Source organism: Pongo pygmaeus, chromosome 8 (assembly GCF_028885625.2).
Source record: "Pongo pygmaeus isolate AG05252 chromosome 8, NHGRI_mPonPyg2-v2.0_pri, whole genome shotgun sequence".
Taxonomy (NCBI): Eukaryota; Metazoa; Chordata; class Mammalia; order Primates; family Hominidae; genus Pongo; species Pongo pygmaeus.
In genome coordinates, this window is record NC_072381.2 from 124,914,324 (window position 1) to 124,940,615 (window position 26,292).

General features: G+C 49.1%; 1 protein-coding gene across 1 annotated transcript in view; it reads right to left on the minus strand.

The window, feature by feature from the left end:
* The window catches only part of RGS10 (regulator of G protein signaling 10), a 43,200-nt gene extending 17,237 nt beyond the window's left edge, over window positions 1-25,963 (minus strand). The window contains exons 1-3 of the mRNA XM_054435337.2: window positions 25,710-25,963; window positions 10,512-10,630; window positions 9,236-9,322 (exon numbers count right to left, since the gene is read on the minus strand). Coding sequence (XP_054291312.1) covers window positions 9,236-9,322; window positions 10,512-10,630; window positions 25,710-25,758 — 255 coding nt within the window. The 5' untranslated portion in view covers window positions 25,759-25,963. The remainder of the gene's footprint in view (window positions 1-9,235; window positions 9,323-10,511; window positions 10,631-25,709) is intronic.
* Between the last annotated feature and the right edge of the window lie 329 nt (window positions 25,964-26,292).

Below are 26,292 nucleotides of genomic sequence, written 5' to 3' on the forward strand. Positions count from 1 at the left end.
AGGCAGTGGAGAAAACACTCGCTGCCTGCCCTCAAGTCCCAAGTGCAGTCCTGCTGGGAAGCAGGAGTCCTGAGTAGGTACCGGCTTCCTGTTTCACCCGAAACTAACCGAGGCAGGCTCAGGAGCACTCACTGATGGTAAGGAGATGACTTCACAGTAAGAACTGTGTCTTCAGGACAGTGCGCCTCAGGGCGGGGCTGCAGGCGCAGGAGCCCTCTCCTCCAGAACTTCCCCTGAGGGTTCGATTTTCTTTTAGAGAAAGGAGACTTCCTGTGCTCATACCTCGCCAACAGCAAAAACGGGGCTGTTTCTCTGAACGTTAGAGTCTAAAGCATGACCTTACCCTACAGAGCAAGGCAGACAACAAATGCCTCTAAAATGCAGCCATGCAGCTATGACACGTGTGTGGGGGGGCCTGGAAAACTGCCTTTCTCTCCAAGAGCCCACCTGGGGCTCCACATGTGCTGTGGAGTTTGGTTTGGGAAATCCCAAGCTCTGCAAACCTTCTGCCCTTAAGGAAACCACCAGAAAGTTTTGATAGCTGGTGCATGAAAGGAAGGAAGGGTAGCCCTTTTTTAGTTCAGGGCACTAGGGACAAAAGATCCTGAGAAGCCGCGGCCTGGCCATGTCCTGTTCTGCGAGAAAGCAAGCCTCGCCAGCACTTGCAGGGAGACGGCCCAGGTTGGGTGAACACCGAAAGCCATGCTGTCCACCCTGTCTTCCCTGTCCATAGGAGCAATGAATCGATGCCAGACTCAATGACACAGGAGTCTCTCCAGACAAGCGTGGCTATCTAAGGGACAGGTGTGGGGGCCATCCTCGAGACCCAAGGGGGTGGCACTTAGGAGCTGGCCCTGCTGTCCTCTCCAAGACCCACTAGCTCCATGAAGCCACAGTCTCCCTCCCACCACCCCCATTCCGTCAGGAAGCAACGCTTTTGGAAAACCACTTCCTGTTTTAAAGCCACTTCATGAAAGGAGAATTTCAGCCAGGCAGATGAGCAAACTCCATGCAGAGGTCTGGGGGCAGAAATCACTTTAGACCTCCCCCGCCCTTGAACATTCACACGCACACACACATGCACACACGTGCGCACACGCACACACATACACACATGAATCCAGGATATCTTGAGTGATTCTGAAATAGAGAAGTGCAATGAATGGTTTGAGTCTTTGAGGTGGGGCAGAAGGGGCTGGGGGAGAGGAAGTAGGTTCTGGTCACTGCAGGTATATAAGCTTTGAGGGTCTCAGCCCTGCCCTCTCCCACTGCTGTCCCTCCTGAATCTGCGTGTGAACAGTGTTGGGTTCGAGGTCCTGGCTGACCAGATGCGCACTGTGAGCGGCTGCAGGGCTCAGCTTATCTCGGCGGAGCTAGGAAGTATGACTGAAAAGGGAAACCCTGAGATGGCGACCACAAGCCAGTCACGGGAAAGCCTGGTGTCTAGGCCGAGAACATGAGCAGAAAAGAAGAACCAGTCTCTGGAGCTATTTTGATAGATTTTTCCAGAGCTTTGTTAACCCTATTCTAGCTACTGTCAGGGTAGGGACAGAGCTGGTGGAGTTGATTCTCTGTCTGTGGCCTGGAAGGATGGCCGACTTCTCTTCTACGGCCCTGACACACGTGGCTGGCCACAGCCTGGACCAGAGAGCCCCTTTCTCCCTGGGGAGACCCGAAGTATCCAGCATCTGAGGCTGTCCTGGCAGGCGCTGGAGAAGGGCCCCACCCGGGCCCATCAACTCGGGGACTGCCCAGGAAGCACCTGCACCCCAGTGAGCACCTTCCAGGCACCCCACAAGGCTGGGGCCCTTCTTTGAGGCCTGGCAGTGCCTCAGCTGTGACAATGCTCAGCCAGACATCAACTCTCGAACCCTGCTCCCTGCAGGTGCACGATCAGGAGAAGCAAATTCACTTTCCTATCAGCCCCAGAAGTGCACATCTATGCAGACGAACAGCAGTCACCAGGAGCGGAGCCCAAAGCTCAGAAGAGTGCTGCTTCCCACACTGCCCCTCCCTCCCCAATCGGCATGCTCGAACCTTCCCACCAGGAAAATAAAAGATCCCCCTTGACCCCACAGCTCTCTATATGGGGGTTAATGGCCTCACCACCCCCAACCCCCTTTTTTTTTTTTCAAGATGGAGTCTCACTCTGTCACCCAGGCTGGAGTGCAGTGGCGCGATCTCGGCTCACTGCAAGCTCTGCCTCCCGGGTTCAAGCGATTCTCCTGCCTCAACCTCCCAAGTAGCTGGGATTACAGGAGTCCACCACCAAACCCGGCTAATTTTTTGTATTTTTAGTAGAGATGGGGTTTCACCATGTTGGCCAGGCTGGTCTCAAACTCCTGGCCTCAAGTGATCCACCCGCCTCAGCCTCCCAAAGTGCTAGGGTTACAGGCGTGAACCACCATGCCCGGCCTCCAATTCCTTTTTGAAATCTCTTAAAAGAAAAGCATGCACCCCTTTCTCCATTGTCCCTCCCATTCATTCCTCATGCGACACACAGGCTTCCGCCCAGCCAGTGCAGCTCCACCAGCCCGCTGACGCTGCCCAGGCAGCGAGGCCTCTCAGACCTTCCTCTGGAGCCAGCTGGCCCCAGCCCTGCTCAGCATTGCGACTTTCTTCTCTTCCCGCTTCCCCCACCTTGTAAGAGCCCTGTCCTCTCAGGATCCCCAACACCTCCCTGTGTCTGTTCCCCAGCTCCTGTCTCCCTGTCTGTCCCCCAGCTCCTGTCTCCCTGTGTCTGTCCCCCAGCTCCTGTCTCCCTGTCTGCCCCCCAGCTCCTGTCTCCCTGTGTCTGTCCCCCAGCTCCTGTCTCCCTGTGTCTGTCTCCCAGCTCCTGTCTCCCTGTCTGTCCCCCAGCTCCTGTCTCCCTGTGTCTGTCCCCCAGCTCCTGTCTCCCTGTGTCTGTCCCCCAGCTCCTGTCTCCCTGTATCTGTCCCCCAGCTCCTGTCTCCCTGTCTGTCTCCCAGCTCCTGTCTCCCTGTCCCCTCTGTGAATTCTGGGGTTTCCCAGACTTCTGTCCTTGGTGACAACTCTAACTCCATGTTCCCCCGAGATTTCAGACCAACCCTCCCCCAGGCTACTGACCCATGTAGCCAGCTGGTTTCTAGCAACGTGGGCATGGACATCCCACTGACACCTCAAATTAACACAAAGGAACGGAGTGGTCCCCTCCTGGCTGGCAGGCCGCGCAGCCACTACTCTGGGAAGCTGGAAACTTCCATCCTCTGTAGCCACGCCCCACCCCCATCCCGTCTGCTGGCCTCCGGCTCCTCTCCACCCCGTCTTCTTCCAGAGATGGAATGTGGGAGACAATTCCTAGGACAATGAAAGGATCAAGACACTAACTTTACTAATATCAATTTCAGAAAGAGAATGAGGCAAAGAAAATATCCAATAAATGATACGAGAATATTTTCAAGAACTGGCTCAGGAAATGGGAAGCAGTCGGAGACACAGCAGATGACTCTGCAGAGACCCAGAAGAATGAACCCAAACCCCTGAAAGGGTGGGGAGGGGGTGCCAACGAGAAGCGTGTCCAGAGACGGCAGGAGCTCGAGGGCATCAGGTAGCCCAGATGGAATTGATGAGGGTGGCAGAAAGAAGTCATCAGACCCCTAGGTCCTCCACCCCAGGTCCTGCTCCAACCCTGAGCAGTCAGGTGGCTCCCTCCCCGCCTTCAACAGAAGAGTCGAGTTTTCTTTTCTAAAGAAACAGACCCAGGGAGTCTCCAGAACAGAGAGGCACAGAGGATGGCAAGAATGAGATGCCGAACCGAATAAAGGGATTCAGGGAAATTCCAAATATAGACCCCCGCGCCTGCAAACTTCTCCTGATAAAGTTAATTAGAAATATGTTTAGTTTAGGAACATATCAGGCTTGTGGCCCCCCAGGAAGAGACTAGAGGGCCCTTGTCTGGAGAAAATAAAAAAGCAGAAAAAACTCAATAGGAGGATCTGAAGATGTAGTCAAAATCTCCAAAAGCCAAAAAAAAAAAAAAAAAAAAAAAAAATTAAAAAATAGCAAGAATAAAACATGAAATTAAGGGCTCAATGCAGGGGTTGAAAGGTCATCATTGGAAAAGAGACCAGAGACAATGGAAGGAAAAAAAGTTACTAAAATGATGATAATAATAACAACATAAGACCATTTCCCAGAACTACAAATTTCCAGATTATAAGGCTCCACAAAGAATTCACACAATGAATGAACCCCGCCTCTGCCTCCAAAGCCCCTGACTGAACAGTTTTAGAATACCAGTGATGAAAACATCCTGACCAGGTGGAGTGGCTCACACCTGTAATCCCAGCACTTTGGGAGGCTGAGGCGAGAAGATTTCTTCTGAGACCAGCCTAAGCAACATGGTGAGACTGCTTAAACCTAGGAGGTCCAGGCTGCAAAGAGCCGTGACCTCGCTATATTCCAGCCTGGGTGACAGAGTGAGACCTTGTCTCAAAAAGGAAAGAAAATTGCTGGGTGTGGTGGTTCACGCCTGTAATCCCAACACTTAGGGAGGCCAGGGCAGGTGGATCACCTGAGGTCAGGAGTTTGAGACCAGCCTGACCAACATGGCGAAATCCCGTCTCTACTAAAAATACAAAATTAGCTGGGTGTAGTGGAGGGTGCCTGTAATCCCAGCTACTTGGGAGGCTGAGGTAGGAGAATCGCTTGAACCTGGAAGACAGAGGTTGCAGTGAGCCGAGATCATGCCATTGTATTCCAGCCTGGGCAAGAACAGCGAAACCCTGTAAAAAAAAAAAAGAAAGGAAAGAAGGAAGGAAGGAAGGAAGGAAGGAAAGAAAGGAAAGAAAGGAAAGGAAAGGAGAGAGGGAAGGGGAAAAATAGAAAAGAAAAGAAAATAGATCCTATACTATCCCAGAGAGGGAAAAAAAAAAAAAAAAGAACAGTTTACATATAAATTACTGATTCTCAACAAAAGTAGAAGACTAAGACAAAAGTAGAAGACTAAGACTAAGACTAAGTTTGAAGACAATGTCTTCAAACTTCTGAGTGTGTTCCACCCCAGAATTCTATGCTCTGTCAGATTATCAGTGAAGTAGCAGAGTAGGGAAAAAAATAACATTTCCACTCAACAAGGTCTTTACATATCTACCTGCCAGACCCCCCTTCTCAGGAAGCTATTGCCAGCTGTGTTTTGGGCTCTTCTCTCATGAGTCATTCTGGAGGGAAGAAGTCATTCTCGTGTGCTGTTCCCAAAATGAGGGAATGACTCAGGAGAGAAGAGGACTTGGATCCAGGAAATGGAATGCCTTCATCCTACAAAGAGGAAGGAAGTTCACCATGTGTCAGGCATGGGTCTAGACCCTCGGAGACAGTGGGGAAGAAGAGGCCCCCACTCCCAGATCCCAGAAGACAAACCACACAGAAGACGGACAAGTAAATGACATGGATATGTGAAGCTGGTGAATGCTGGATAATCCACATCAAGGAATGAACCAATACAGGTTCTATTAAAACAACGGAGGCGAGAGTGGGATTTGTATCGACCCCTCAACTGCCTTAGTTGATGGAGAGAGAAAAGTCCTCCCACAGTCTCCCTGCTTGAACAGATGTGATAAGTTTGACTGTGAAATCCAGTTAGGTTAAGTGCACAACAGAGGATTAAAAAGAACTGGCCAGGCGCGGTGGCTCACGTCTGTAGTCCCAGCACTTTGAAAGGCCGAGGCGGGCGGATCATCTGAGGTCAGGAGTTTGAGACCAACCTCGCCAACATGGTGAAACCCCGTCTCTACTAAAAATACAAAAATTAGCCGGGCATGGTGGCACATGCCTGTAATCCCAGCTACTCAGTAGGCTGAGGCAGAAGAATCACTTGAACCCAGGAGGCGGAGGTTGCAGTGAGCAGAGATCGTGCCACTGCACTCTAGCCCGGGAGAGAAGAGCGAAACTCCATCTCAAAAAAAAAAAGAAAAAAAAAAAAAAAAGAAATTCAGTTAGGCGACTTCTCCTAGTGCCTATGTTCCCCCACACTTTTTGTAGTAATTTAGAGCTTACTCCCTGGTTTTACTTCCTAGGCAGCGGGACTCACTAGGGAATGCCTGGAGTCAGAAATGTGGCTCTGAATTCTTTTTTTTGTTGTTGAGACAGGGTGTCACTTTGTCACCCAGGCTGGAGTGCAGTGGCGCAATCATACCTCACTGCAGCCTTGACCTCCCCGGGCAACTACAGGCGCACCCCATCATGTCTAGCTAATTTTTTTTTTGGTTTTTTTTTTGGTATTTTTTGTAGAGACAAAGTCTCACCATGTTGCTCAGACTGGTCTCGAACTCCTAGGCTCAAGTGATCCACCCACCGTGACCTCCCAAAGTGTTAGAATTGCAGGCATGAGCCACTGTGCCCAGCCTCAGGCGAGCTGCCGCTTAACCACTCAAATCATATCCCTGCATCTTCGAATGGGAACAATGACTCACACTGGGGCCCAAACACTCCAGGCCAAACACCCCAGGTGTCACCAATGCCTCCACCCAATCTACATTCTCAGGCAGTGACAGGAGGGTGGCATTCATTGCACTAAAGCAATTGCCAGGTGCATTCCAGGCTTAAGGACACAGACTTTCAAGAAGAGTGCAGTGGCTCACACCTGTAATCCCAGCACTTTGGAAGGCCAAGACAGGCGGATCACTAGAGGTCAGAAGTTCTAGACCAGCCTGGCAAACATGGTGAAACCCTGTCTCTACTCAAAATACAAAAATTAGCCCAGCATGGTAGCACACGCTTGTAATCCCAGCTACTCGGGAGGCTGAGGCAGGAGGATCGCTTGAACCCAGGAGGCGGAGGCTGCAGTGAGCCAAGACCGCACCACTGCACTCCAGCCTGGGCAACAGAGTCAGACCTTGTCTCAAAAAAAGGAAAAGAAGTCCTATGCTGGATGTCAGGGGTACAGGCATGGAAAGGGGCTGCCCGTTCTGGAAGCTCTGTCTGTAGGATGTGGACAGGGCAGGGCAACCCAACACCAGACCTGCCTGACCTGAAAGGCTGGAAGAGGCATGTTGAAAGTTTGACCCCCTCCTTCCAACCACTCCATTAAAGTCCTACAGGGGCTTTCCCAGCCCTGCTCAACTTGGCACCCAGGTTCTCAGGTGTGGCTGCCCTGCCAGCCTGAAGCACAGCACAGTGGCCTCCCCCTCAAACATGCCACTCAGCCCTTCTGGTCTTCCCTCAGCTCTTTTCGCCAGGCCTGCCTGCCCACACACTGTCCCTGCTCCTGGGAACCCCCTCCCGATCTCAATGCCAAGTCTCAGCTAAAAAGCCACTTCCCCTGGATCCCTCCCCATTGCCCACGCCTTGCTCCCACGACACATGTGTTTCCAATCTCTACACTCATTGCACTTGCACAGGCTTGCTCCCCTTGAGGTGCCCGTTCCCTGGAGCCGCTCACCTGTCCTGTCCCTGGGCTGCCTTCCTGTTCAGTGCTGGGCACCAAGCAGGCACTTCACAAAGATTTGGGGAATTCAACTGAACGGAGGCACAGAGCAGCATGGTGGTGCAGAGAACAATGGGTGACTTCAGGGAGCTGGTTCAAGTCCCAGCTCTGCCACGGTGAGGGGACCTCACTTCCTTGTCTATACTGCAGGGGTGGACCGGCCCACCCACAGGCCCCTCCTACCTCTAACACTCAAAAGAATAAGGCAGGGGAATGGACATCTGTTGGCTTGCTTGACTCTGAGCTAGGATTTTACGGTGAGGCTGGTCACAGCAGTGACACAGTCTAGCATTTATCGATGGTGGTCCCCAGGCCCTGTCCTCGGTGCTGGAGACAAAGAACAACAATGAGGCTTTTGTTCTGAAGGCCCTCAGCCTGAATCCTAGCAACCCAAAGCATCCCCCACCACCTGCTTCTCACTATCCCCTGAGGGCCCTCTCCACCCAGGAGGCTCCGGCCAACGTCGTCCAGAGGAGAGAAAAAGCCAGAAAGCAAAATCCAAGGATCCCACCCAGAAATGGCTTTCTAGGTGGGCCTGGGAAGTTCAAGCCAAAGAGAATCCATCTTAGAGTCCTCCCTTGCCACCTCCAGAGAGGAAGGTGGCGGAGAAAAGGCCGCGCTGCGCCAGCCGGGAGGACGTGTGTCTGCACCCGGAAAGGCCTTTGAATAAACCCATGATGCACACTTTCCAAGCAGTTGTCTGCAAACACTTCACGGCTCCTGGCCCATAGATCCCAGCTTTTGGAGACGAAGCCTCAAAAACTGGCAACTCGCAAGCTGCATCTGCCCGTGGGTATGTTCTGTTTGGCGGGCAAGGTTTAAAATTTTTTTTTAAATTAGTTCCAACATTTAAAAATCATCTGGTTTCACGTAAGGATCCAAATATCCAGCTTCTTTAGAAAAACAGGCAGTACTAGGTGGAATATAAGACATGCCTTGGGAAGAAAGGCCACCACGGTCCCAGAGCAAGCAAAGATCTAGGAGATCACCATCAGTAAGTTGGCGGAGACGGAACCTGAAGCAGGGGAAGCCCGGACAGCCACAGGCCCTGAACCATCAGCCGCAGCCTGTGCAGGCAGACAGAATGTCCTTAGCTGGCCCCAGTCCCCAACACTCCCTCCAGCCTCACACCAGGAGCCTCCTTCATTCACATGACTTACTGGCTCCTGCAGGCATTTAGCCAGCAGCCTCTTAGAAAGATACAGGGTCAGGCCTCATAAACCCACCCAGGGCACAGGCCTCCTTCCCCATAATCTCATCTACCCTCCCTTATACCCAACCAGCTGACACTGGGAATGAAGGCAAAGAGGACGCATCTACCCAGGAGAACAATCAGAAGCTTTCTCCGCAGGGTGCTCGCCAACTATGGGACGCCCAGTACGATACATTGAATAATTGACAATCCCTCTGATGCACCTTGTGCTTTTATCATTACACATCTGCGTATCGTTTTACCATGTCCAAAATGCTAACATGTCAAAATCTGGGGGAAACATCCTCATAACTTATTCATGAAGAAAAAATTCTATGCAATGAGGAACTCTAAATGACATAAATTGTTATTTTTATTTTATATATTGGTCCATTTGAACAGCACCATTTAAAAATGGATTAACTCACCCTTTTAAAAATGATTAATATTTGATCAACACAAGATACCTAATCTGAGGCTTAAATCTTCCCCCAAAACTAATATGAATCAGGTTTCTTTAGGCAACTTCAGAATCTATTGGAAAGGCAGTTGTAACTTTATAAGGAAAGGGAAAAAAATTATCAGAGTGGAGGAAATACCTGCGTCTTATCTTGCATTTTCTTAAAATCTTCACATGCTAGCCAAAACAAAACATTTTCTTCACTGAATTCCTTTTTTAAAAATTCCTGTGGATACAAAGAAAAAGAGTCACACAGTATTCTACTTTAAAAAAAAATAAAACAAATGGCATTTCCCTTCAAAGACTGATTTGGCAAAATTCAACAGAGGAGCATGGTTCAGTTACCCTTCGAAAACTCCACTCTGAAAAACAAATGAGTATGTTTAATGTTAAAGCTATAATTTCATATGCATTTGACCTTAATGGTTTTGACATTGTAAAGAAGAGTACAAATGAAGCAGGAATGTACTCATATTTCTAAGCTGACAATAAATTACCAAAAAGTAAATTAAAGTGGAAGATATATTGGTTCCTTTCAGACAGTGTTTAAACAAAGTACATTCCTCTAAAATCAGGCTCTCTTTTTTTTAAACAAAAGAAAAGAAAGCACATTAAGTACGTCTAAAGACACCATGATACAAACTATTTTAAGTTGGAGGTATGTGTGTTTTCTTATGGCCGATCTTGGGCAGTCCATGGCACAGCCAGCTACTCTGCTGTGCAGAGACCTCCTGAGTTGCAAACACCGCTCACAGTGGCCTGGTGACCAGGAACTAGAAGCCTAGTACCACCTGCCACTCCCTCCCTGGGAGCTCCAACAGGCACCAACTGCATGAGGACTCATCCTATTCCTGACCCAAGACTTAAAGACAGAAGTAACCAGGACTCATTCTTGAAATTCACATGTGGTCCTCCATCTCGCACCGGGGGCTTCTGCTGGTCAGAAAAGCTATTTCTAGATGGGATCACAGTTCCCCATCCATCAGCCCTGCTCTCGGAGGTCCCTTTGCCAAGTTTGCATTGCCAGCCTCTCTCACTCTGTCAACAATGCATTCTGAGAATCCCCCAAGCACGAGAGAACAAGCCTTCACATCAGAGAGACCCAGAGCTGGGAATTCCTCATACAGACTCCACCAATAGGCACGGTATCTTCTCTCTCCTCCCACGCTGTACCCCTCCCACCTCACTACACAAAAACCAGAAACAGGCTGCCCATCTGTGACAGTGTTGCCAACACAGTCATGACAGATGAGAAAGTCTCACCCTCAAGCTGGGATAGACAGTACTGAACTCTCAAGCTGGCATAGAGAGTGCTACGCTGATAGACAATGTCGAACTGGCCTATTTCTCCCCTGTGTGCATCTGAACTTCTGCACACACTGCATCCATCCCGATTAGCAATGAAAAAGACAAACCCTAAATCTTTTCACGCCTTCTGGGTCTTCCAGCAGATTCTCCAGGGATGCCGCCCATTTGGCTGTGCTCTTGAGGCTCTGGTGGCTGCTGCTGGAACTGCCATCACTGTCATGGATGTCTGCAAAGCAAAGTTCAGACTGCGTATGTGGCCAAAAGACACTGTCATTTTAAGAAATCTGCATGCAATGGTCAGCACTGCCATCAACATCACGGCTGACATACACCGAGTTATGTGTCAGGCTCTGTTCTAGGTGCTTAACATGATGGACTCATTCTTGTCACACAACCCTGTAAGGCAGGCACTACTATTTCCTCCATTTTACAGATGGGGTAGACTGAGGCTCAGAGGGATGAAGGGACCTGCCATTTCCCACCAAATCCTTCCCCTACTCTTGTGTGCACCGGCAGCCCTCAAGTCACACTCCAACCCTCCTCCCAGAGAACCTTGATTCAACAGCAACTGCTTCCCCATGGCGCTTTGTGCACAGACTTACAATTATGGTGCTGTGTTGTGACCATTTACATGACTGACTCGCACTAGTCTGAAGGCTCCTATATGTCCTCATCTTGTATCTCCAGCACCTAGCTCATTACCTGGCACAGAGATTAAAAAACTCATTGCAGGATAGGACTCACGTGATGGTGCAAAATGTCAGAGGGTTGCCAGAATACCCAGGCATCAAGACAAATGTCATTTCAGGCAATAGCTTTGTTTGTTTGTTTGTTTTTGACAGAGTCACTCTGTTGCCCAGTCTGGAGTGCAGTGGTACAATCTCGGCTCACTGCAACCTCTGCCTCCCAGATTCAAGCAATTCTCCTGCCTCAGCCTCCCGAGTAGCTGGGATTATAGGTGATTGCCACCACACCCAGCTCATTTTTGTATTCTTAATAGAGACGGGGTTTTACCATGTTGGCCAGGCTGGTCTCGAACTCTTGGCCTCAGGTGATCCACCTGCCTCGGCCTCCCAAAGTGCTGCGATTACAGGCATAAGCCACCGCACCCAGTTCCTCATGAAATACTTTTTCAAAAAATCAAAATTTATGCTAAAAAATCCATAATGAACAAAATACCCAAATTTTCAATAAAGACAGGATCGGTTATGCTGGTTTTTCCTTTTGCTTCAGGGTCAAATATGGCTCAGCATCACACTGTTACTTTTCCTGACTTTATTTAAACTTCGGATATTTTGCTCATCACGGATGTTTTTGCATTAATTTTGATCTTTTAAAACACTGCATTAAATATCATTTATAGGCTGGGTGCAGTGGCTCACACCTGTAATCCCAGCACTTTGGGAGGCCAAGGCAGGCAGATCACCAGAGGTCAGGAGTGAAACCTCATCTCTACTAAAAATACAAAAATTAGTTGGGTGTGGTGGCATGCACCTCTAATCCCAGCTCCTTGAGAGGCTGAGGCAGGAGAAACGCTTGAACCCAGGAAGCGGAGGTTGCAGTGAGCCAAGATCACACCACTGCACTCCAGCCTGGACGACAGAGCAAGATTCCATCTAAAAATAATGATAATAAATAAATAAATAAATATCATTTATCCTGATGCCTGAGGTTTTTGGCAACCCTCTTACATTTTGGTGCACAGAGAAAATGGATGAAAACTCTTTGCATCTGCACATCTTCCACTGTACTCTCTGACTCAAGACACTGAGAAGTCTCCTGGGAGGAACAGGGAATCTCCAAATAACACACTTTGGCCACTTGCCTGTAGGAGGAGGGAACAATGAAAGCATGCTTCATTCTATGGCATGTGATCCCTTCCTGGAGTCAAGGAAGAACCATGGAATGTCACTTCAGATGGGGCCAGGTTCAAAACCCAGTTTCCTGGCCAGGCACGGTGGCTCACGCCTGTAATCCTAGCACTTTAGGGGGCTGAGGCGGGTGGATCACTTGAGGTCAGGAGTTCAAGACCAGCCTGGCCAACATGCCGTCTGTACTAAAAATAAAAAAATTAGCCGGGTGTGGTGATGGGTGCCTGTAGTCCCAGCTACTTGGGAGGCTGAGGCAGGGGACTCACTTGAACCTGGGAGGCGGAGTTTGCAGTGAGCCAAGATCGTGCCACTGCACTCCAGTCTGGGCAACAAGAGCGAAACTCCGACTGAAACAAAACAAAATAAAACAAAACAAAAAAAAACCCAGTTTCCCCAATTCAAAACTATAGGATCTTGGGCAAAATTCTTGTGTATATTTGAAAATCATCCTCCATCTCTTGGGTTATCATAAGGATTCAAAAATGGAAGCACATCAGGCACCTAGCAGCACACCTGGGACACAGTAGACGCTCAACAAATGTGAGCTCCTCTCTCCCCATCCCTAAAATAACCAACTATCAAGCAAACTGCTTCTATAACTAACACTTTTTTCCCCATTGACTTTTTTTTTTCCAAAGCTAGAGACATGTTTCTATAAAAAAAAGTTGGAATCTAGGAGAAAATAAACTTTTAATTAAGAAATCAGCAAGGCCGGGCGACGTGGCTCACTCCTGTAATCCCAGCACTTTGGGAGGCCAAGGCAGGCAGATCACAAGGTCAAGAGATCGAGACCATCATGGCCAACATGGTGAAACCCCGTCTCTACTAAAAATACAAAAATTTGCCGGGCGTGGTGGTGGATGTCTGTAATCCCAGCTACTAGGGAGGCTAAGGCAGAAGAATTGCTTGAACCTGGGAGGCGGAGGTTGCAGTGAGCTGAGATTGCACCACTGCACTCCAGCCTGGGACACAGCGAGACTCCATCTCATTAAATAAATAAATAAATAAATAAACAAACAAATAAATCAGCAAAGCAAATCACTTCTAAATGATATATATTTTTTAAATAAAGTCTCATAAATATTAATTGCTGCAAACAGCTAGGGGGCCACACAGCTAAAAATGGTTTTGGAGAAAATCTATATCAGAGCACACTGGACTTACTTAATAGTAACAGCCCCTGTGACCGCTGATGTTCTATGGGGGGTCAAAATACATGTTGATTTCTTGATCCCCGGGGACTCCGAATCCAAGCACCTGGGGAAACTACCAGGATTTTAGACATTCACCAGATGACATGAGCTAAATTAGAACCAGGCCAGCTGGGCACAGTGGCTCACGCCTGTAATTCAAACACCTTGGGAGGCTGAGACAGGAGGATGGCTTGATCTCAGGAGTTCAAGACCAGTCTGAGCAACATACTGGGACCCCATCTCTGTAAAATATTTAAAAACTAGGCTGGGCACGGTGGTTCACACATATAACCCCAGCACTTTGGGAGGCCCAGGTGGGCAGATCACTCAAGCTCAGGTGTTCGAGACCAGCCTGGGCAACACAGTGAAATCCTGTGTGTACAAAAAATACAAAACTTAGCGGGGCATAGTGGCATGTGCCTTTAGTCCCAGCTATTTGACAGACTGAGGCGGGAGGATAGCTTGAGCCCAGGAGTTCAAGGCTGCAGTGATCCATGATTGGGCCACTGTACTCCATCCAGCCTGGATGACAGAGCAAAATCAATCAATCAATCAATCATCAATAAAGCAGAAACCCAGAAACCCAGCAGGGACCATGCTTCAATGCTTATTTGCAATAGAGTACGTAAGAGAATTATTTGGGACAAATCCTTTCCTCTAACCATGAAGGAAACTCACTTAAACACATCACCAAATGGAGCTGATGCTTTTCTAAAGTGACCCTCCAGTTCGTGGATATTAAATTAGTTCCCTGTTCTCTTTGTAAATGCTGCAGTGGCAAGCTCCTGAACACTGAGTTTCTTTCCAACAAAGTATAAATCCAATTAAAAGATCATTATTACAAGAAATTTCTGCAGCAGGGTTCATTCTGCCAAGCATTCCACTAATTTACTCTTCTGCTCTTTGCCCAGAGAATACAGTTTGACAGTTTCCTCCATTTCCCCAGCAGATCTTCTCTTAAGTAAATAAATCTAGAGACACAAGTTCACTGTTCCAGGAACAATCTAGGCAGCTGCAAATTTCTCTTGCCATGGCAGAACCACTTTGGCCATAAGTTTTCAACCTTGGTCTGAAAGGATTCCAAAACTCTTGACATTCTTTTGCAAATAAATACACACAGTAGATTACCATTTAGCCAACAGTGTCTGAGAGTTAAAAGAGTTGACCTCACTGTTAGACAATTGCCAACCTCCACCCTTTATTTCATACTCTAATCATTTTTGCATATTAGGTTTATGTGTCTGTTTTCACGTGAACAAAAAGTTTTACAACTCAAAACACACTAATGCGGTCCAGCCCCACCTCCCCACCACCTCATTTTATAGACTGGGATGCAAAAATCCAGAAGATAAAATGACCTATCCAAGGTGATGCAGCTAATGAATCACTGGATGGACCCAATACTGGGACCTATATGGGAGGTCAGCTGTCCTCACCAGGGCCATGTCTGCAGAATCCCAGGGCTCCTGGGAACACAGTTAGAAAACCGATGGACCCTTCCATTCCATGGTCTCCTGGGCTAACATCTCCCTTATATCACATGCCATGAAATACGTTAACAATTGACACTATTACAGAAGAGCATGGAATTTTCAGGGACGGGTCAGAAAGTATGCCAAGATGGAGCTGCTCTTTATAGCCATGGGTATTGGTTTTCTGGCTATGGTGCTCTAGATAAAGAGAAATTCCTTCTTGACTTTTTGCCCAGCTTCTGTCCCCATAAGTGGAATAGAAGATCCTTCTATCTGAGATACCCGCTCTCTATCTGTCATAAGTTTTTATTTTCTCCAAAAATGTTGGTTTGAATTTTTCTAAGACTTCCTGATTGTCTTTCAAGTTTAAGGCTTTTGGCTATGGCACCCTACCCTTTTAAAATCCATCTTGACTGATATTAGTATAGACAGATCTTGATGAAACAGCATTTGCAAACTCCACTCACCGAGTGGCATCTCTCTTTTCCAAGTCACTATCCCCAGCCTCCAATATGAGTGAGCAGACAGGGATAGCCCTTAGGCTGAGGGCACTTCCGCAACTCAGGGTCCCCTGCTCAGAGGAAACACTAAGTAATGAATTCCTAAGCCATCTCAGCTCAGTTACGACCTGCAGGCGCAGTGGCTCATGCCTGTAATACCAGCACTTTGGGAGGCCAAGGCAGGCAGATTGCTTGAGCTCAGGAGTTCAAGACCAGCCTGGGCAACATGGTGAAATCCCATCTCCACAAAAAATACAAAAATTAGGCCAGGCGTGGCGACTCACACCAGCACTTTGGGAGGACGAGGTGGGCAGATCACAAAGTCAGGAGTTCGAGATCAGCCTGGCCAACATGGTGTAACCCTGTCTCTACTAAAGATACAAACAATTAGCCTGGAGTGGTGGTGCACACCTGTAATCCCAGCTACTCGGGAGGCTGAGGCAGGAGAATTGCTTGAACCCAGGAGGTGGAGGTTGCAGTGAGCCGAGATGGCACCATTGCACTCCAGCCTGGGTGACAAGGCAAGACTCTGTCTCAAACAAAACAAAATAAAACAAAAACAAACAAACAAAAAAACCACAAAAATTAGCTGGTCATGGTGGTGTGGGCCTGTAGGCCCAGCTATTCAGGAGGCTGAGGTGGAAGGATCACTCGAGCCTAGGAAGCAGAAACTACAGTGAGCCGATATTGCGCCACTGCACTCCAGCCTGGGTGACAGAGCCAGACGCTGTCTCAAAAAAAAAAAAATCATAAAAACAGAAAAGAGGCCGGGCGCAGCATTTTAGGAGGCTGAGGCAGACAGATCACGAGGTCAGTTCGAAACCTGCCTGGCCAACATGGAATACAAAAATTAGCCAGGCGTGGTGGCACGTGCCTGTAATCCTAGCTACTCAGGAGGCTGAGGCAGGAGAATTGCTTGAACCTGGGAGGCGGAGGTTGCAGTGAGCTGAGATTGCGCCACTGCACTCCAGCCTGGGTGACAGAGAGAGACTCCATCTTAGGGAAAAAAAGTTTAAAAAAAAAAAGAAAAAAATGTTAACAACCAAGGGGGAAGGGGAAGCAGGTTAAAGTAAGTAAGTAAATAAATACATACATACATATATAAATAAATAAATAAATAAATAAATAAATAAATGTTACAACCAGTCCAGTAATATTAGAAGAAATAAATACTCTTTCTCAATAGCAAAGCAGGTTTACCCCTGAACTTAAGAATAAAGCAAAACCAAGATTTCCCAGCTGCCCAACTTCTGGTACCTGGATCCACAAAGTTGCAATATTCTTCTATCCCTTTTCATTGATAAAAGTTTTCGTTTCAGACGGATTACACAAGAAAGCAGGACTGACATGAATAGGTGGAAAAAATGTCAAGCATGTTCTCCAGCAGCTTTACAATCTCTCCAGCTAGGGAAGACCTGCTTGTGATATTTGTTTGTTTCAATTTTATCATGCTGTTTTATTTTTGTTGTCATTGTTTACTTCAGCTGTAAAACATTTTTGCAATGAATAAAAGTTTTTGGTGTTTCGTTTTGTTTTCTTAGCTCCTGGGCTCTTTAAATCATTTTAGATCTTCGAATTTTTTGCATGCAAAATACGTATTTTTCAGCAAATTTATTTTCAGACTAATCTGTCATTAGCTAATAATAATGGTTAATACTTCAAATGGGCCAGGCATGGTGGCTCACACCTGTAATTCCAGCACTTTGGGAGGCCGAGGTGGGTGGATCACTTGAGGCCAGGCACTCAAGACCAGCCTGGGCAACATGGCAAAACCACGTCTCTACAAAAAATACAAAAATTAGCCGGGTATGGTGGTGCACTCCTGTAATCCCCAGCTACACGGGCGGCTGAGACAGGAGAATCACTTGAACCCGGGAGGCGGAGGTTGCAGTGAGCTGAGATCACACCACTGCACTCAGCCTGGGCAACAAAACAAGAATCTGTCTTAAAAAAAGAAAAAAAAGCCAGGTGCTGTGGCTCATGCCTGTAATCCCAGCACTTTGGCAGGCCAAGGCAGGCGGATCACGAGGTCAGGAGTTCAAGACCAGCCTGACCAATATGATGAAACCCTGTCTCTACTAAAATTACAAAAATTAGCCAGGCGTGGTGGCACGTGCCTGTAGTCTCAGCTACTCGGGAGGCTGAGGCAGAAGAATTGCTTGAACCCGGGAGGCGGAGGTTGCGGTGAGCCGAGATCGTGCCACTACACTCCAGCCTGGGTAAGAGCGAGACTCTGTCTCAAAAAAAAAAAAAAAAAGGTTGGCGCAGTGGCTCACGCCTGTAATCCCAGCACTTTGGGAGGCCGAGGCAGGCAGATCACGAGGTCAAGGGATCGAAACTATCCTGGCCAACATGATGAAACCCCATCTATACTAAAAATACAAAAAATTAGCCAGGTGTGGTAGTGCACGCCTGTAGTTCCAGCTACTCGGGAGGCTGATGCAGGAGGATTGCTTGAACCTGGGAGGAGGAGGTTGCAGTGAGCCGAGATCAAGCCACTGCACTCCAGCCTGGTGACAGAGCAAGACTCTGTCTCAAAAAAATAAAAAGAAAAAAGAAAAACTTGCAAATGATTTACAGTGTGTTGGGTACTGTTCCAAGCTTTTACCTGAATTAAATCATTCAGTTCTCACAATAACCTACTGACATGGTTAGTATTATTTCCACTTTGCAGATGAAGAAACTGAGGCACAGTAACTTACAAGGGTCCCAGCTAGAAAATGGGAAATCACGGCCCAAACCCAGGTACTCCTGCGCCAGAGTACACACTCTTTACCAAAGGCTCTACTGCCATTTTTAGCTTTTATATCTGCTGATCTTTGTACTCACAGAGGCCAGAACACAACAGCCTTTAAGAGACCAAGAACAATCACACTTTGGGGAAAAAACAGAATACTGGGTAAGAGTCCAATCCATGCAGGAAAAAAAAAAAAAAAAAAAAGTCACGTAAGACCAGGTGGAATCATCCAGCACACAAACACAATGTATATGCATTTTCCATTCATGCTTATGCTGTCCTATGTGGCCACTGGCGTCAGTAAAAGCCATTATTTCAAGGATGGGTGAAACATCATGGTGCAGATGGCTGGGGCTGGTTGCTTGCAGCTTATTTTATGATGCATTATTTATAGATGCTATGATGTCATATCTAACAGAGACCTTCTCCAGACATTAATTCCTTGGAAATCCATACTCAAAAGGCATCTGTAACACTCATCAGAGATGAATGCTCACAGCATGGATTTCTGCTGTTAATTTGCAGGAAGGTCTGTGTAATTATCCCACATAGACAATTTCTCCAAGTCAAATAATATTTTAGTAATATCTCACTATCCAGTTTCCTCAACAGCAGAGTCAACTTACATCCTCAGAAGGTTTGTCCTAAGTACTCCCCCAAACTCATAGGCTATTAAACATTCAAGTCCGGGAAAAGGCAGAGATATTAACCCTAAATTCCAAAGTGGTTTGGTACAACTCACATGCACAGGCGTGCACACACACACTGTACTCCTTTAAAATATTCTACTTTGTAATGAAGTTTCAAAGAAAGTACACACCCCACAAAACTTATTTAAAACCTCTTGTCACCTATACCACATCAAGTGTATTACATTTTTTAAAAAGTCCTCCCAATTTAGAATCAGAGAGTCATTTTTTTACAACTGGTGATCTGTGCAAGGCTCCAGAGAAACTGGGTCATGGAAACATCGTATCTAAATATTACTTAAGTGTTTATCGGCTCCAGTATCTAGCTGCTGAGAATAACTACCCCGCCTGCATGCAATTCTCCTGCCGGGGAGATCTGATTGAACTGCAGTTAGCAGGAAATAATATCAAAAGTGAAAAAAGTTTTTCAATAATCATAGTAATAGCCAGCATCCAAATCAGGAGCGGGAAAGCAGGTGGCAGAGGGTTGGCTCCACTCAGAAAGGGCATCGTGGCGTTTTCACACGAGGGTTTGGGCCTCACAGAAAGCCAAGTGCTCCTACTGGCCCTTCCACAGTCACCTGTGCACCTCTGTGTCCTCACAGCACACTCTTCCCAGCCCCTGCCCCGCCCAGGGCCAAGGGGACAGGCAAACTGCGGACATGGAAAGGGGTGGGGGCGATTCCTTACGTTCCATGCTCTGGGGTCCACCTGAGAAGTTCCACGCAGACCAAAAATCCACTGCCTTCCCAGAGACGCCTTGTGTGAGAAAGGCAGAGACTGGAGGGCTCCTGAGCACCCTTGGGTCCGAAGAAAAAACAAGCCTCAACATCCTCTTTTAAGTGGACTAAACAACAGATGGCCACTGGTTTCCAGTTTCTACTAGAGGGAAGGAAATAAGAACGCCAAACTGTTATTTGTAGCCTCCCTAGACTCTCCACTTTCTAGGCAAAGGCCAGAAAAAAGAAAATGGCCCAGCAGCCCTAGCCTGAAAACAAAGACCCTGTCATCGATTTTCTCCACTTCCAGAAGCCCCTGTGTGTCCTCTGGGGCCTGACATTTCTGCGTAAAGCTGCCCTCACTCTCCTACTTTGCCTCAATCTGTCCCACACCCTCCCTCGAGGCAAAGTAAATGACTTTTTCCTCCAGGGTCAGTCAGGTGGATGGTGCATTTCTTGAAAGCAAGGGCTGCGTCTTCCTCAGGGTCAACATGATGTCTGGCACTCAAGTATATATTTTACAGTGATAAACATTTTCTAAGGAATGAGCAAAGCCAGGCACCAGGCTAAGGGTAGAGAGCACAGAAAGGAGGACGGATAGCTATTAAAAATAGCTGAGGCCAGGCGTGGTGGCTCACGCCTGTAATCCCAGCACTTTGGGAGGCCGAGGCGGGCAGATCACCTGAGGTCGGGAGTTTGAGACCAGCCTGACCAATGTGGAGAAACCTAAAAATACAAAATTAGCCGGGCGTGGTGGTGCATGCGTGTAATCCCAGCTACTCAGGAGGCTGAGGCAGGAGAATGGCTTGAACCCAGGAGGTAGAGGTTGCCGTGAGCCGAGATTGCACCATTGCACTCCAGCGTGGGCAACAAGAGTGAAACTCCGTCTCAAAAAAAAAAAGAAAAGAAAAAGAAAAGTTGACATTTACTGAGCACTTACTATATCCCATCGAAACTTTGCAACAATCCTTGGAAGCTGGTTTCCTCAAGGGCCCCATTTTACAGATCAGGAAACTGAGGCACAGAGACGATAAATAATTTGCTACAAAGAAGCAAGCAGGGAAGTGGATGAGCTGGGATGCAACCCCAGGTTGTCTGGCTGGAGAGAAACACAGAGAAAGATGCCAGAAATGAAAGGTGGGGCCCATTTTCTCACGAACTTAAAATGAATTGAGGATAGGAGGCCAGGGGTTCCCAGGTGGCCGCCTGCCCACAGTGCCACGGGCTGGTAAGAAGTTTTCTTCACTAGTCCACAAATAAACGAGAAGGAAGACTAGGAAATATTTACCAAGTGAGCTGTGCTGGTAGAGGAAGGACAGTCTTGGGTTGCTTGTTTTGTTTTTGCTTTGAAATAGATCACTATGTTTCTTTACATGGGTCACAGTGCAGGACATACAAAAGGGAGTGTCAAAAGGGAGTGTGGTGTAATAGTCTTCCTCACACCTCTGTCCCTCAGGCGCCCAGTGTCTCTCCCCAGGAGCGACAACCTCTAGAAGATTCTGTGGATCAGGACAGCTCTTTACCTGAGATTATATCTTTCCTACTATTGGGGGTGTTAAAATGTCCTTTTCTGTGTGAAATGATAAAGGTGTTTGATGATGGCTTTGTTTGTTTCTAATGTCCTGACTACAGAAAAGAAGGAAGGGAGGGAAGGAGGGAGGGAAGAAGGAAGGGAGGGAGGGAGCGAAGGAGAGAGGGATGGAGGAAGGGAGGAAACTTGTCAGCTCCACATTCATTCTCTAAATATATTTTAGCAAAGTCGCTAAATGGTTGTTGTGTTTAGGTGGCCGTGGACTTGGGTCCAAGACTTGAGTTCGCTGCCTCTTCTGAAATGGGTGCCTCCGGACAAGTCCCTGCCCCTTAGTGGCCTCTGCAGCCCTTCAGAGAGAAATGAAATGGTTCCCTCCTGCTCAGACAAGCTGCTCTGTCAAGCGCGGAGGGTGGGAGGCAGCGAGGCCTAGAAGGGTAGGTCTGCTGGAGCAGGGAGACCCAGGCTTTGGGACGGGACAAAGGACACCTGGGGGAGCAAAGGCACAGAGGGAGTATTGTCCAGTCCCTCCAGGGGTAGAGTAGGGAGCAGGAGAAATGGGGCTGGGAAGGACTCAGTCAGATAAGGGGTCCCCCACCAGGCAGCGGGGCAGCAAGGTGGATCTGAGGGTGCTTAGCAGGGCTCTTGACAGATGCGAACTTGCTTGGAAGGGAAATTTGTTTCCACAAGTCTGCAAGGGACTGTCTTACTCCAGCGGATGCCGCCTGACAGCTCTTATCAAGGGGCCACTGCTGCTGCCTGCTGGGGCCCCCTCCGCTCCTGCTGCCACCCACGGGCTGCTGCAGCAAAGAGCTATCTGGAGGAAGCAGAAGAAACTTGGGGGCATAAATTTAGTGTAGTTTAAGCAACTGGTTCCCAGAGCCCAGCGTCCGGGGACTCACCCAACCCAGGGAAGGAAGTGACTCAGTTCACCCAGGAAGCCCTAGGAAATGGCCATGCCAGGCATCTACATTTTCTAACCATGAAGAAAGGAGACATCACCTCAAATACAAATCAGCCAACACAGATAAAACACAGTGAGCACCTCACACCCACCAGGCTAAGGGCTGCACTAGGTGGTGACCAGAGCAGGTCCCAGAGGCTCAACTGGCTCATGGGCTGACCACACTTGTAGAAAACAAGGCCCCTCAGCTGGCCCCTCTGTCCCCGCAGGCCTGGGCCAGTGATATTCTGCAGAGAAAGTTGCCCCAGCTGCCAAGGCTACCCTGCTGCCGGGTTGTTAAAACAAAGACATTAAATTGCTGTGCAAACTGTCATCTTTAAATAAAACAAGCCCAGCCATAAACTTAAAACTGTTCCCAAGGGTTTAATGGGATCCTGTATGACAGGCCCGAGGGGATGGCCGAAGCCTGCCCGGCAGGGTGGGAATTCCCCTGAGAGGTCACCCCTGGGTGGAGCTGCAGGGGTAGGGAGTCAGGTGGCTTCAGCTTGGCATCTCAGATGGGCATGTTTCAGTTATGAACAATGCAAGGTTGATAACTGAGCAGGGTGAGTGGACAGAATCCCGTTGGGGGACCCTCACATTTCACTGGCCTGAGAATGCTCTGGGGTGCTTATTAAGGACGCACCCTACCCTCCCACCCCAGCTACAGTCTCCAAGATTGAATCAGTGGGTCTGGGCGAGGCCTGAGAAGCTGCACTTTATCAAAGCCCTCCTGAACCCACAGGACGGGTGGAACACACTTTGAGAAACCTCCGGAAGAAGAATAAGGAAATCCCACTCTGAACCTTGGAAGGACGGGTTAGGAACTCAAAATCCTCCGCGGAAAGACAGTGTCTCCAGTGAGATTTTGCTGAAAGGTAGGAAAAGTGTAAAATAGAAGGTGCTGGGGGAGGCAGGACCACAGCCAGGTCCAAATCCGGGGTCCTGCAGGAGCAGCTCCGGCTTTTGTGGAGCCTGAAGTTTATACAATTTGAAGATCCTCTTTAAGAAAAATAATTCAAAATTACCAAAAAAAAAAAAAAAAAAAAATCAGTACAGGGTCCCAAAAATCACTTGGCTGTCTTCTCAGTACCTCGGTCCCCAGGCCCAAATGACCCCTTTCTCACTAGGCTTCTTCTTTTCGCCCGGCTGGGTGGTGATGACCAGTCAGGCAAGAACTTATGTTATTTTCCATAATGGGGAAAGACCCTACACCTACAATTCCAAAGAAAATCAGGCTATTGGAGTCGAGGCATCCAGTACCAATCCATGATGTTTAGTGGCTGATCTTCCTTCCTTCTTCCTTCCTTCCTTCCTTCCTTCCTTCCTTTGCTTTGGGTCTCACTCTGTCACCCAGGGTGAAGTGCAGTGGCACTATCTAAGCTCACTGCAGCCTCAACCTCCCAGGCTCAAGCCATTCTCTCACTTCAGCCGTCTAAGGACCTGGGACTACAGGCACGCACCACCATGCCTGGCTAATTTTTTAATTTTTTTGTAGAGATGGGGTTTTGCCATGTTTCCCAGGCTTATCTGGAACTCCTGAGCTCAAGCAATCCTCCTGCCTCAGCATCCCAAAGTGCTGGGATCACAGGTGTGAGCCACTGAGCCCGGCCTGAGACTGACCTTTCTATCAGTGATGTAAGCACGCTTTATGAGGTTTAAAATTTGTTGCCCTGAAACCATTTGTTCCCTAAAACTGCCTTCAGCCTTTTTGGGGTGCAACCTAGCTACATGCAAAATCACCCCAAATCCATGTATCTCCCAGGACACAATGGTTGTATCTGTTCAGTCTTCAACCCAAAAGTAATCTAAAGTAATAAGTAACGTGTACAGGGGTATTCATAGCAGCTCTATTTATAACAGGCAAAAGGGAGAAAAGCTACTAATTATTACACTTTTATTATGTGCCACACATTGTACTAGGGGCTTCATATGGTTTTGAGTATTTAATCCCATAACCCTATGAAACCCACTTTGCAGGTGGAGAAAGGTATGCTGGAACATCAGCTCTCCCGAGTCAAAATGAAGCCTTCATTTTTAGCTTTGTTGATTTTCATGATGTAAATATCCCATCATAACTACTTTCAAGCTACCTATGGTTTACAACCAGTTCCCAAACTTTTTGAATATTTAGCAACTGGCTCTTGCAAGCCGGTTTGAGCCAGCTCCAGCACATCATTGAAACGGAGGCACAGAGAGATCAAGCAATTTGCCCAGTGTTGCTGAATGACAGAGTCAAGGTTAGAACCAAGAGTTTAATTCGAGTCCAGGCTCTGAGCAGCGCTCCACAGGCCTCTGCCAACCATAGAGAATGGTTAACATTAACACCCACAAGGGAATTCTTTGACTCACATGCAACACAAAAAGGTTTACATGACCACTAACGCTAATGGAGCACTTAGTACGTGCCGGGCAACAACGTAAGATCATTACAACAACCCTATGAAATCCTACATATTAAATACAATAATTTGCAAAACTTGATGGATGGGAGACAGGTTCCAATTAAGTACTTTAAAAGGCGAGTAGCTACTGTTATTCCCATTTTGCATACCCTCATTCTGCAGAAAGGTCCCACGGCTGGTGAATAAGGGGAAGGTGAGATTCGGATCCAGCCAGTCTGGTCCCAGTCTCCAAACCACAATGTCCGTCATAAAATACCAGGAGCAGAAAGGAAATGCACCAACGCGTTGGGACTCTGAGCGCCAAGCAGAAGTGAATCTTGGCGTGGGAAGCTCGGCAAAGCCTCTGAACTCCAGAGTTAGGGGAACCTGGGTTTGAAACCTCCCCATTACCTGTTGAGTGTGACTGGGGCAAGTCACCTAACAGCGCCTGGCTTCCGCTCCCTCCTCACTCACTAGGTTGTCCTAGGGGCGAAGGGAGAGTTCACCCAACGCGGTGGACAAAGCCCTTGGCGCACCCAAAGGCCTGCACAGGTCGTAGCTATTGTGATGAGCAAAAGGGTGGAAGGACCGGAATCAAGGGCATGGCTCCACCTTCATCGTGGGGTCTTTGTCCTGTCAAGTTGCCCCAGATCGTGGCTCAGGCTGGCCCAGAGTGACAGCCAAGGCGAATCCTTCGTAACGTCAGAACTTCGCTGGCTCGGATCGCAGAGGTGCCCTTCTCCATCCTGGAGTTCCGCCACCCTCGCGATACCGCCTTTTGGCTCCTCGAGGCAGAAGCGAAGGTCCCCGGCGCCCCAGGCCCAGGCGCCCCGTCGGATGCCCGGGTCCAGCCGTGCTCCCCCGGGCGCTCGGCATCCTTCCACCCACGCCCGCAGCGGAGGCGGAGAGCGTCACAGAGGGAGAAGCCCGCGCGCCGTTCTGCTTTCGGAATCTGGAGCCCCATGTCACCTCCAAAGTTTGGAGATTTGGGGCGCTCCTTTTTCTCCCAGACCATCACTAAAAAGAAAACTGCGGCTGTTCCTCTTTCAGCCAAACTTCCTCCCCGGGGCTCCCGGAGGAGCTCTGCGCTCCGGCTGCGGCTGAGACCGCGAAGGTGCGGTACCCAGCGGGGAGAAGCGGTGCGGTCGGCCGGGGCTCCAGTCTGGGAGGTACTACCAAGCCGCGCCCGAGCACAAGAGGGAGGGCAGGAGGCCGGGCAGGCGAAACGGCGCCCCGACCCCCAGCCCGCGGGCCCCCGGAGCCGCTTACCTGACGGCGGCCGCTTCCTGCTCAGCCGGCTTACGGCGCGGTTGAACATCGCCGAGGGCGCCCGAGGAGGAAGCAGGAGCAGCCCGGCGGCGCGGCGGCTGAGCCAGAGGAAGGCGAGGAGGAGGAGGAGGAGGGCGAGGAGGAGGAGGAGGAGGGCAAGGAGGAGGAGCGGGCTCAGCACCGCCCCGGAGCTCTAGGTCCCCGCCCGCCGCCCTCCTCCTAGCCAGGCGCCGCGTGGCGCGCTCAGTGCGCCCTGCCCGCCCCCGCCGGTGGGGACTCGCGGTTCCGCTCCGGGGTGCCCGGGCGGGGCAGGGCAGCCCCGGGTGACCCCCCGATCGCCCAGAGTCTGCCCCGCGCCTGGGATGGGGTGCACTGGCCCAAAGGGAGCCCGCGCCGCCGGGAACTTAGTAGCCCCGCGGAAGCGGTTAGCGCGTCCCGGGGTCCCTGGCCCTCGCCCGAGATGCCGCCCCGGCCCGCCCAGCCCGGCTTCAAGCTCCCGCGCCCATCGCGGTCTCCCGCCTTCTCCCTGTAGCCCCGGAGAAACTGGCACGGCGCCGCGGGCGCACCGCGCTTCGGGGCTCTC